Source organism: Carcharodon carcharias, chromosome 5 (assembly GCF_017639515.1).
Source record: "Carcharodon carcharias isolate sCarCar2 chromosome 5, sCarCar2.pri, whole genome shotgun sequence".
Lineage (NCBI taxonomy): Eukaryota > Metazoa > Chordata > Chondrichthyes > Lamniformes > Lamnidae > Carcharodon > Carcharodon carcharias.
The window spans coordinates 84352733-84366108 of record NC_054471.1 but is presented as its reverse complement, the minus strand read 5'-3'; the positions used below and the strand labels follow the sequence as shown (position 1 = coordinate 84366108).

Sequence of the window (13376 nt, the reverse complement as noted above, 5' to 3'; positions counted from 1 at the left end):
ATCTATCGTCAATGTGAAGATGGGCTTCATCTCCACAAGGACTGTGTGGCGGTCATTCTTGCCAATGCTGTCATGGGCAGATGCATTTGTGACAGATAGACCGGTGAGGACATGGTGAAGAAGGTTTTTCCCTCTTGTTGGAGCCCCCCCACCACCTGCTGCCGACCCAGTCTAGCAGCTATGTCCTTTAGGGCTCAGTCAGTAATGGTGCTACTGAGCCAATCCTGGTGATGAACACTGAAGTCCCCCATCCAGGGTATATTCTATGCCCTTTCCACCACCTGTGCTTCTTCCAATTAGTGTTCAACATGGAGGAGTACTGATTCATCAGCTGAGTGTCTATGGTAGGTGGTAATCAACAGGAGGTTTCCTTGCCAATGCTGGACCTGATGGCGTGAGACTTCATGGGTCAAGGTTGAGGACTCCCAGCGCAAATCCTCTGCGACTCTATACCACCGTGCCACCACCTCTGCTGGGTCTGTCCTGTTGGTGGGGTTACCAGCCCAATGGCATTACCACATCCCAATGCCTCCTTCTTATAGGATTGAAGAAGTCAACCTGCAACTAAACTGTAACCCCTTTAATTTGCACTGGTAGAGGGTCCTTCTTGTCACTGAATGCTTGTTCAGCTGTGCAAGGCTAAGAAAGGATGTTAGCTGGAATGCTGAGCTGCAAGATGCCACCCTTGGTGTCAAAACAGCGTTGTACACTGATTGATGTTATGATCTATCTGTGCTGCATACTTCTGGCGGCCATTTACGGCATGTGCACCAACACTCACCAAAATGGTGTCCCACTTGGCTCGCTCTAAAGGTGTCCACCTGTGCCGTGGACACCATTTTGCGAGTCTAGGGAAACATGTTGCACATAATATATGAGCAATCTCAATTCTGCATACTAAGAGCTTTTGACTCAACAATAAAATGTTGATGCGATCAACAACGATAGCAGAATATTGCACTATTATACAAACGTATGAACAAGGAGCAGGAGCAAACCATTTGGCCCCTCAAGGCTGCTCCATCATTCAATAAGATCAAGGCTGATCTGAGGGTGACCTCAAATCTGCATCTTGCCTACCCCTGATAGCCTTTGGCCCCTTGCTTACCAAGGATCTAGCCACCTCTGCCTTAAAAATATTCAAAGACTCTGCTTCCACTGCCTTTTCAAGAAGGGAGTTCCAAAGACTCTCAGCCCTCAGAGAAAAAATTTCACTTCATCTCCGTTTTAAATGAGCAATGCTTTATTTTTAAACAGTAACCCGTAGTCCTAGATTCTCCCACAAGAGGAAACATCCTCTCCACATCCACCCCATCAAGACCTCTCAGGATCTTATATGTTTCAATTAACTCACGGCTTACTCTTCTAAACTCCAGCGATATAAGCCTAGCCTGTCCAACTTTTCCTCATAAGGCAACCCAACTGTTCCAGGTGTTAGTGTGGTAAACCTTCTCTGAACTGCTTCCAACGTATTTACATCCTTCCTTAAATAAGGTGATCAATATTGTACACAGTGCGCCAGATGTGGACTCACTAGTGCTCTGTATAACTGAAGCATAACCTCCCTACTTTTGCATAAAAACAAAATACTGTGGAGGCTGGAAATCTGAAATAAAAACAGAAAATGCTGGAAAAACTCAGCAGGTCTGACAGCATCTGTGGAGAGAGAAAGAGTTAATGTTTCAAGTCTATATGACCCTGAAGAAGGGTCATTTAGACTTGAAACGCTAACTCTGTTTCTTTCTCCACAGATGCTGTCAGACCTGCTGGGTTTTTCCAGCATTTTCTGTTTTTACTCCCTACTTTTGTATTTAATTTCCCCTGCAACAAATGATAACATTCTAATAGCTTTCCTAATTACTTGCTGTATCTGCATACTAGCCTTTTGCGATTAATGCACAAAGACATCCAGATCCCTCTGCATCTCTGAGCTCTGCAATCTCTCACCATTTAGACAAGATGCTTCTCTTTCATTCTTCCTGCCAAAATGGACAATTTCACATTTTCCCACACAATACTCCATTTGCCAGTTCTTTGCCCACTCACTTAACCAATCTATATCTTTTTATAGCCTCCTTATGTCCTCTTCACAACTCATTTTTCTACCTATGTTTGTATCGTTAGAAAATTTGGCAGCCATCCCATCCATCCGTCCCATTATAGCCAAAACAGCAGAATGCAAATCAGAGAAAGTGCAAATATGGAGCTCTGGTCAGACTACATCTTCAAAGCTGTGTCCAATTTTGATCAACAAGAAACAAGGGAATGATATTCAAATTTTGGAAGCAATGGGAAGTCATAGTGAACAAGGTTGCTGTTCAGTATCAGGGGTCTGAGTTATAAGAAGAGGCTATTAGCCTGGAAAAGGTGGCACAAAAGAGGGATGTAGAATTGGTGTTGGAATTGAAATTAGATATATTACTCTAAAGTACCCCGTGGGAGCAAAACTATAGCACACAAGTTCAAAATAATAAAAGATTATGACTAACAACAGGAAATTCTTCTTCACGCAAACAGAGCAATCAATGTTTTGAATAAACTTTCAAATAGAATAGTGGAGACAAAAAACCCTGGAATTATTCAAGAAATAACCAAAAGCTATAATGGAGAGAAAGTGGGGGTGGGGTAGAAAGGTTAGGATCTCTCTGAATGAACAAATTAGGACGGGCTTAGAGACATTCCTCAATTATCTAATGAAGTATTGCAGCAATATTGAAGAATATCTTATGGGAAGAAATGCTGCAGTTGTTTCAGGAGACCCCTTTGCCTAGAAGTCTCAACACACCATTGCTCTACATTTTATTTCATTTGCTTCTTTAAAACATCAACAATTGGGTGTTTGATTGCCCTTTCCAGTTTTACCTCCACACAACCTTCAAGAGAAAAACCAGTATCATGATACTATGCATTCTTCATCAATGATGATTTTGTGATGCAAGCATTTTCTTGTTAGCACTGTCCAATTTGGACTACACAATTGCAAGATTTCATATTAAAAGGAGTGTTCCTAATTGGAGTGGCAAGGCAAGTATTTTCATAGAAAGACAAAAAATAAATCCTCCTGGCTTGGAGGGCAGACATTTTAATTAGAACCAGTTGGATGTTGCTGTATGGAGTCAAAGGTATATAAATTTTTACTAACAGATGGAGCATTACAGCTGAAATATCTCACATTGAAAGTACTTTCTCCCCCTACCTAACCTGGTTTCCCCTTTTCTTGGGAAGGGGACATCAATAAATCATATTATTCAGGTATGTGACCAAGTTTTATCTCTAATGTTGTGCTAATGTGTGTAGAGAAACACGTTAAACCTGTCTATGCACAAACAATGTATCCTATTTTTTGAATGGCTCAAATAACTACATGACATATACAAGTATAGACAAAGAAAGCCACCAATCACTTCCAGTTACTCAAATTTCTCTATACAGTACCAATAAGATGGCAGCAGCTAAGACATTTTCCCTATTACATAACAAAAACAAAAATACCTGGAAAAACTCAGCAGGTCTGACAGCATCTGTGGAGAGGAATACAGATAACATTTTGAGTCCGAATGACTCTTCAACAGAACTAATGAAAAATAGGAAAGAGGTGAAATATAAGCTGATTTAATGGGGGTGGGACAGGTAGAGCTGGATAGAGAGCCTGTGATAGGCGGAGATAGCCAAAAGATGTCATAGACAAAAGGACAAAGAGGTGTTGACAGTGGTGATATTAGCTAAGAAGTGTGCTAATGGTGACATTAAGGGTAGAAAGCAGGACGAGCAAGATACAGAAAGCCCTAGTGGGGGTAGGGTGGGGGGAAGGGATCGAAATATGCTAAAAGGTAGAGATAAAACATTGGATGGAAATACATTTAAAAATAATAGAAATAGGTGGGAAAAGAAAAATACATATAAATTATTGGAAAAAGGGGGATCGGAAAGGGGGTAGGGATGGAGGAGAGAGTTCATTATTTAAAGTTGTTGAACTCAATATTCAGTCCAGAAGGCTGTAAAGTGCCTAGTCGGAAGATGAGGTGCTGTTCCTCCAGTTTGCGTTGAGCTTCACTGGAACATTGCAGCAGGCCAAGGACGGACATGTGGGCATGACAGCAGGGTGGTGTGTTGAAATGGCAAGCGACAGGGAGGTCTGGGTCATGCTTGCGGACAGGCCGAAGGTGTTACATGCCTGCTTATACTACATGCCTGCCCTCTTTCCTACAACTTGGGGTTTCAAATCTGGTTGTGTTCCTGAGTCAAGAAACTCAGCCAAGAACAAATTTCCATCTATCTGTCCGTGAGGAAGATGGAAAGGCATTTCAGGGGGCAGAGACAGACTGATGAAATGGGAAGGCACATTGCACTTCTCCATGGTAAATTTCATCCGCAATATGATTCATTTTGGTTGGAAGAATGCAGAGAAGCAATACAAACTAAATGGCACCAATTTAAAAGGAGCATAGAAACAAAGGCCAGAATTTTCCACTCCCGCCCGTGGTGGGCTGTGACTTCTGCAGAGAGAAGGTACATTGGTGGAACAGACCAAAGGCATCTTAAAGATGTGATTTCGATGTCTGGACAGATCTGGCAGAGGACTCCAGTGCAGTCCCCAGAGGGTCTCACGGATCATCGTGGCTTGCTGCATACTGCACAACCTGGTGCTGCAAAGGGAAGAGGACTTGACTGATGTGTCATGGAGGAGCTGTATATCTCCTTCGAGGAGAAGTACATCGAAGGGGTTGAGGGCGATGAGGTTGAGGAAGCTGAGGTTGCAGGGGAACAGGCTTTGGTATGGGCCAGACGAGGCAGGCACTTTCTTGAGGCCCTCATAGCCATCAGATTCCATGAGGATGATGAGTTGCAGTGAGTACCCTCTTCAACAAGTGCCCTCCATCATGGGCCAACATTAACACCAGCATTGCTATGCCTTTCATTTCAAGCAGGCACTTCAATATGAGAGTGAATAGTTACACATCAGGCTCACATTGTCCTGATCCATTGAAGGATGATGGAGCCTCAAGAACATATGCCCTTGCTGAGATGAGGTATTAACTGGAGGAGGGTGTCCTGGCATCAGATGTCAGAAACTGCTGCCTCTTCACACATATTTCTAGCATTCCAGTCGCAACAGCAGCTTTTAAGAGCGAGGAGTTGTTCCATTACCCTCCGTGAGTTCTTTGCTGTATGCCTTCAATCTGACAAAGTTCCCCAAGGAGATCCAACTCCAGCAATGGGGCAATGTATTCTATGTAACCTCTTTGGCTAAACTGATAGGTGACACTTGGGCCAAGGTCGCTGAGGATGTTCTGCAAGTGTACATCCAATCTAAGACTCAATCCTCCGTGCCATCTTCTCCTCTATCACATTAACATCTGGCACTCTCAGTTAATGATGCTGGCTCATTTTTATCCACACCTTACCGTGCATGTGGACCACCTGAAGACGACTTTCAACCACATGCATGCCAGACATTAAAATGCCTCTGCTTTAAGGCAAACATTGTGTCCTCATGGCCAGCCCTGGACCTTGTGAACTCCAAAATCTCAGACACCATGAGGCCCTCAAGGTGGTGAGTCATTGCTAATAAAGAGCAGACTTCAGCTTTAGTACATCCTTGTGTCTATCCCATTGCCCCCCTCAACATTGTCTAAAGCTATGACCTGCATTTCTAGAGCATGCTCAAAGGCTCTATTGGCAGCCAAAAATCACCATTTGTAACTAGCATCTCATATCTCAGCAAGTGCAATGGGACACACAGCGCTGCATCCCAACATTGTGACAAGAGCCTTTTGGCCGCAATACAGATAATTACAGGTGGAGAAACGATCAAGGTTGTAGGTTCGAGCGCCAGGGTAATTATGTGGCAGAGAAGGGCAGAGCTTTGTCACCTTGAGATGGAAAGGTGCTCCCACTTATTGGTAAGCTTAGCAGATGTACACTAGAAAAGTCAGAAACGCAGTTGGCGGACAGGACCGCAAAGAGCTCTGAGTATGGGCTCATTGCATGTAAACCCTGCTGGATGACAGAGAGAACATGGAGTTGCACGATAAGAGGCCCTTCTCCATGCCTAAACACATCTCTCCTTGTACACTACACCTTCGCCTTTCAAGAACGCAAATGATGGAGAACACCTCTGCCTTAATCTTACACAGCGAAAAATAAACATGACATGACCCTGCAATGCATGTGAACGAGGTTTTTTCCACAAACACACTTAACATTAAGGTCGAGGCATCACTGATGTCAAAAATAACCTGAAAAAGGGGCACACTCTGTGCTGACATGGAAGCACACTACTCAGATGAGAGGTCCATGGTAGCAACATCTGCAATAAGTGGGGGGAGGCACCATGGTACCACAGCTGGTTGACGACTGAAACCTGGAGGGTGTGCTGCTGTGCTGTTGTGGAGCTGGAGATGATGGGGTCACAGGAAGAGGGGATTGGCATTGACTGGACATTCCTGGAGTCACCAGAATGTCCATCTGCTGATCCTCCTCTGTATGGGTACCCAAGGGCCCCTGGCTGACTCCTCGAGAAGGGGCAGCTGGAGTGAGATCAATGTGCCCTGCCCCACCCCTCTCTCACATGGTCATTGATGGATGCTACCAATGGCTACAGAGATGGAATGCAGCATTGATGTCCTGGATTAAGGTCTCCATGGTGGCCGCCATCCTGCCAGTGTTGACGTTGGTGCATTGGCATGCTGGTGCTATCACCTCAGACTGAACAGGGCAGAGTCCTCCATTGTCCGTTGCAATCTGAGGAGTGTAGCTGACATCCCTTCCTGACGTTCCTGTGATTGTCGCTGCAGCTCCATCAATTGACTTAGGGCCGAGTCCGGGGGCTCACCATCTGACTTGGGCTCAGTAGAATCCTGGTCTCCAGCATTCCTCCAAGTCCTGCTGATCTCAGATGTCCCTGTCTCTGCCTGCTGTGGACCAGATTGTGTGCTGTGCTCACCAGGCTGTGACCCCGAGCCTCCTGTAGAACTAGGTCCCACTGAAGTGTGTGTCTCCATGTTGGTGGAGGGTGTGGGTGAGCGCTGTGACAGGTTTTCTACTGTGGTGTCCTCAGGGTCCTCATCTGAGGTGTTGTCAAGGCTTGAGCTAAGGGTCTTGTTGGTTGAGGCTGTCAGACGCTTGACTGAGGTTCCTATGAAAGAAAGTACAGATAAATAATGCATGGCAGATGACTCTAAAATAGGACAATGTACTTACAGCACGGCTGTCTGAGGGATGAGCTGGTGCTGGATCCTTACGCGGGTGTTTGCTGTTGATCTCTCCGTCACTGCAGACATGGTCCACGTCCTCTCCGGCCAGCTCAATGGCTCTGTTTTTGAATTGAGAGAGGACCTTGAGCTCCAGCAATCCACCTCCGGTCTGGGACCTCTCCCTACGATTGGTGCAATCTTGTCCTGCATAAAGACAGACGGACAGAGTGTGAGCAAGACGCATACCAGGGCAGATGATAAGTTTGCCTGTCATGTGTGGGTGGTGAGGGGAACCATGGACAGGATGAGGATGCGATCTCCAGATGAGCCCAGGTGAGGGTGAGAGAGAGAGAGTAAATGGTAATGTCCCTTTAGCTCGCAGTAAGTGAGATCCCTGTGAACGCGTGATGGGCTTGTGAGTGTGAGAGTCGAGAGTGATGAGATGATTGATTTACCCTGGCGTGGGGATGAGATCATTCATCTTCTTTCTGCACTGGGTGCCTGACCTCTTCTGTGCAGCGTTGGCACTGACCACTGCTGCAACCGCCTCCCAAGTGGAATTGGTGAGATTGCTGGGCCTCCTGCAGCCAGAGCGGGGATAGGCGACATTGCGGCAGGCCTCAACTGCGTCTAAAAGGCATTCCAGTGACGTGTCACTGAATTTGGGGGCTGCTGTCTTCTTGGCTTTCAGAGCCAAGTCTTCAGTGGAGCAGTCCTGGGCTGCAGAGAACGCTGTGCGCAGCTGGACTTTAATTATGGCACCTGGAGTGAGGAAGCAGTGCGCTCATGGCAGGGTGAATTAGAGGCTGCCCACCAGCGAACCACCATATTTCCTATGTGTGCATATTTAATGAGGCAGGAAGTGGATGATACAGCACGAAAACCCGCCATTACAGCTGGCAGGAAAAATGCAGATTTTCACGCCCGCCACCACACTTCGTGCATTGAGTGGAAAATCCTGCCCAGTGAGGTGGGGTTACATGTACAGATTTCTGAGCGTGGGTAGATAAACTGATGAAACTTGCTTTGGCTTGACAAAATTAAACATAGAGTACAAAAGCAAGAAAGTTATGCTAAATCTTTGTAAATCACTGGTTAGGTATCAGCTGGATGTGAGATCAATCGTGGGCAGCACAGCTGAAGAAGGGTATCAAAGTCTTGCAGGAGAAAATTACTCAAGTGATACCAGGAATGAGGGATGTCAGTTATATAGAGAAACTAAACAAGCGGCAATTGTTCATCTTAGATCAGGGAAGCTGAAGGGGAGAATATTAATAGAGGTGTTCAATGTTAGGATGAGCATTGATAAGTAGTGAGAAACTGTTTTCACTGGCAAGAGGGTTAATAATGAAAGGAAATAGTTCTAAGGTAATTTGCAAAACAACCAGAGGGGGGATGAAGAGATTTCTTTTTATAAAAACACCAAGTTATGATGATCTGGAATGTACTGTCTGAAAAGGGGGGTGGAAGCAGCTTCAAAAAGTAACTTTCAAAAGGGAATTGATATACTTGAAAAGGACAATTATCAGGCTATAGGGGAAGAACAGGGGAGTGAGACTAATTGGATGACTCTTTCAAAGAGTCACAGGTATAATGGGCCAAATGGCTCCTCCAGTGCTCTAAGAGTCTATTTTGCTATAATAACACACTCATGTCATCATTGAGTTTGTTCTTCTTTTGTCTTATGCAAAACACTTATAATGCAATGTTTGGTTTGGCTATCCATTCAATGGCCTCCTGGTGCTGGGTGGAGGAATGGGGTACCTCTTGCACCAGATTATAGTGGGCTGCTTGATGTGCTGTGTACCATGCATTAGGACTCACGGTCACAATTGCACTTTGGGTCGTCCCTTATCTTGCACTTATGGAGCAGCTGGCTGTGTCCTCCAAGTCCAGTGTGGATTTGGTTGAGTGTAGTCATTGAGAGAGGTTGAAGCCAGGGATCTCCGCTGTTGGATCCATTATGAGGTGTCTGTGCTCTATGCTGCATGCACCCATAATTCCATCCATACCAATTACCTGAATATTGACTGCTGTTCCCCAGAATGGATGGTGCGATTTGAAGTGCTTCCTGGGCAGTTGCTTCATGTCTTTGTGAACGGAGAGGTTAGTGTTGCTCATGACTTTTTCTATTTTGTGGAATGCAATGGCTTTGCAGTGAATGGCAGCAAGGGCAATATGAGGCAGCACCAAAAGCCACTGGATTACACTTAAGCATTCCTGACATAATCCTTAGTGGCATTTAGCTGCACACCCGCAATCTTTGTGCGGGGAGTTGACAACAACCTAAATGTGTTCTCCGTGTTCTTCCCAATTCAAAGATCTAGCCATCTCGTGTCATCAAAAAGAAACCAAACACCTGAAAGTGGCCCCCTGGCCTGAAAAGCATGAAAACTGTTCCAGTACAGCTACAACACTGATACCTTCCGGGCCCAGGTATGTCCTGTACACAAAAGACAGGACAAATCTAACCCGGCCAATTACCGCCCCCTCAGTCTACTCTTGATCGTTAGTAAATTATTGGAAGGGGTCATCAACAGCGCTATCAAGCGGCACCTGCTTAGCAATAACCTGCTCACTGATGCCTAGTATGGATTCCATCAGGGCCACTCAGCGCCTGACCTCATTAAAGTCTTGGTTCAAACATGGACAGAAGAGCTGAACTTCGGAGCTGAGGTGAGAGTGACTGCCCTTGACATGAAAGCCGCATTTGACAGAGTGTGGCATCAAGGAGCCCTAGCAAAACTGGAGTCAATGGGAATCGGGGGCAAATTCTCCACTGGTTGGAGTCATACATAGCACAAAGGAAGATGGTTGTGGTTGTTGACAGATCAGTCATCTCAGCTCTAGGACATCGCTGCAGGAGTTCTTCAGGCTATTGTCCTTGGCCCAATCATCTTCAGCTTCAATCGCCCTCCTTCCACCATAAAGTCAGAAATGGGGATGTTCACCGATGATTGCACAATGTTCAGCACCATTTGCGATTCCTCAGATACTGAAGCTGTCCATGCCCAAATGCAGCAAGGCCTGGACAACATCCAGGCTTGGGCTGACAAGTGGCAAGTAATATTCACACCACAGATGTGCCAGGCAATGACCATCACCAACAAAAGATAACCTAACCATCACCTCTTAACGTTCAATCACATTACCAATACTAAATCCCCCATTATCAACATACTGAGGGGTTACCATTGACCAGAAACTGAAGTGGACTAGCCAGACAGCCCAACCAGCAAAGCCCATGTCCCATGAATGAAGTAAAAAAAACTCTGCGGCTACAAGAGCAGGTCAGAGGCTAGGAATCCTGTCCAATGTCCACTACTGACCAAGCTGGCCGACTCTTAAATGACACAGCTGCTAGAATGGGTCTGCGGCAGATGGTGAGGGAACCAAGAGGGAAAAACATATTTGACCATCCTCATCAACCCGCTTGCCGCAGATGCATCTGTCCATGACAGTATCATTCGGAATGACCACTGCACAGTCATTGTAGAGACGAAGTCCCGCCTTCATGTTGAGGTTGTGTGGCACTACCACCATGCTAAATGGGATAAATTTCGAACAGATCTAGCAACTCAAGACTGGGTATCCATGAGATGGAAGCAGAATTGTACTCCAACACAATCTATTACCTCATGGCCCAGCATATCCCCCACTCTACCACTGCCTTCAGACCAAGGGGTCAACCCTGGTTCAATGAAGAGTGCAGGAAGGAATGCCAGGAGCAGCACCAGGCATATCTAAAAATAATGTGTCAACCTGGTGAAGCCAGGCTACTTGCATGCCAAACAGCATAAGCAGCAAGTGATAGACAAGAGTTAAGCAATTCCACAACCAACAGATCAGATCGAAGCTCTGCAGTCCTGCCACATTCATTCATGAATGGTAGTGGACGATTAAATATCTCACTGGAGGAGGAGGCTCCACAAGTATCCCCACCCTCAATGATGGAGAAGCCCAGCACAGCAGTGCAAAACGTAAGGCTGAAGCATCCGCAATAATCTTCAACCAGAAATGCCGAGTGGATGATCCATCTCGGCCTCCTCTGGAGGTCCCCAGTGTCACAGATGCCAGTCTTCTGCCAATTCAATTCACTCCACGTGATATCAAGAAACGGCTGAAGGCACTGGATACTGCAAATGCTATGGGCCCTGACAATATTCCTGCAATAGTACCGAAGACTTGTGCTCCAGAACTTGCTGTGTCCCTAGCCAAGCTGTTCCAGCACAGCTACAACACTGGCATCCACCTGGTTATGTGGAAAATTGCCCAGGTATGTCCTGTACACAAAAAACAGGACAAATCCAACCCGGCCAATTACTGCCCCATCAGTCTACTCTCCATCATCAGTAGAGTAATGGAAGGGGTCATCATCAGTGCTATCAAGTGACACTTGTTTAGCAATAACCTGCTCACTGATGCCCAATTTGGATTCCGCCAGGTCATTCAGCTCCTGACCTCATTACAGCCTTGGTTCAAAAATGGACAGAAGAGCTGAACTCCTGAGGTGAAGCAAGAGTGACTGCTCTTGACATCAAGGCAGCATTTGACCATCAAGGAGCCCTAGCAAAACTGGAGTCTATGGGAATCAGAGGGAAAACTCTCCGCTGGTTGGAGTCATACCTAGCACAAAGGAAGGTGGCTGTCATTGTTAGAGGTCAGTCATTTCAGCTCCAGGGCATCACTGCAGGAGTTTCTCAGGGTAGTGTTCTAGGCCTAACCATCTTCAGCTGCTTCATCAATTGCCTTCCTTCCATCATAAGCTCAGAAGTGGGGATGTTCCCTAATGATTACACAATGTTCAGCACCATTCGCGACTCTTCAGATACTGAAGCAGTCCATGTCCAAATGCTGCAAGACCTGGACAATATCCAACCTTGGGCTGACAAGTGGCAAGTAACATTCATGCCACACAAATGTCAGGCAATGGCCATCTCCAACAGGAGAGAATCCAACCATTGCCCCTTGACATTCAATGACATTACCATCACTGAATCCCCCACTATCGGCATCCTGGTGGTTACCATTGGCCAGAAACTGAACTAGCCATATAAATACTGTGGCTACAAGAGCAGTTCAGAGGCTAGAAATCCTGCGATGAGTAAATCACCCCCTGACTCCCCAAAGCCTCTCCACCATCTACAAGGCACAAGTCAGGAATGTGATGGAATACTTCTCACTTGCCTGGATGAGTGCAGCTCCAACAACACTCAAGAAGCTGGAGAAAATCCAGGACAAAGTAGTCTGCTTGATTGGCACCACATCCACAAACATTCACTCCCTCCACCACCGTCACACAGTAGCAGCAGTGTGTACCATCTACAAGATGCACTGCAGGAATTCACCAAGGCTCTTTAGACAGCACCTTCCAAATCCATGACCACTACCATCTAGACGGACAAGGGCAGCAGATAGATGGGAACACCATCACCTGGAAGTTCCCCTCCAAGTCACTCACTATCCTGACTTGGAAATATATTGCCGTTCCTTCACTGTCACTGGGTCAAAACCCTGAAACTTCCTTCCTAACAGCACTGAGGGTGTACTTACACCATATGGACTGCAGTGGTTCAAGAAGGCAGCTCACCACCACCTTCTCAAAGGCCACTAGGGATGGGCAATAAATGCTGGCCCACCCAGCAAAGCCCACACCCCATGAATGAATAAAAAAAAGAGAGAAGTGGATAATTCTCTGATTGCATGATTATCTCCTACCTGTACCAACTACTAAAGATCATGTAGAATGCCCAGCATTGTTCTTCGGTCTGGTTTGAAAGGCATAAGACGTCAAGCATAGGCTGTCAAGCAATAATGCATAGGCTAAAGTCAATGGGTTAATTTACAAGTTTTACAATACAGGGAAGGAGCAAGAGAGTGTACAATACATAGAAGGCAATTAAGAAAGAATCAGTCCATCAGGCCTAAAAATACCCATTTGTGAATGCATTTATGAAATTGTTTGATAATCACCAAGACTTCTGAAAGAAGCCAGCTTTTCTTTGGCAATAATGATGCAGTATCTTATGTTTATCCTTGCCAATCCACATAATTCAATCCCTAGTCAGAACAATGACATGAGCAATCTCTATGATGGTTTACGTCCCCAGAATTTAAAACAAATCAATATTTTTAAGTTCTGTAGGTTTTAAGTCTCAAAGTGACACACAAATATATTAG

General features: G+C 45.7%; 1 protein-coding gene across 8 annotated transcripts in view; it reads right to left on the bottom strand.

The window, feature by feature from the left end:
• Nucleotides 1–13376, bottom strand: part of fam135a (family with sequence similarity 135 member A) — a 259444-nt gene that overhangs the window by 108010 nt on the left and 138058 nt on the right. For 6 of the 8 annotated variants that reach the window (XM_041187897.1, XM_041187895.1, XM_041187899.1 and 3 more), the window contains one exon: nt 7204–7400. The exons of the other annotated variants lie outside the window; for them this stretch is intronic. In XM_041187897.1, coding sequence (XP_041043831.1) covers nt 7204–7400 — 197 coding nt within the window. The remainder of the gene's footprint in view (nt 1–7203; nt 7401–13376) is intronic. 8 annotated transcript variants of the gene reach the window in all.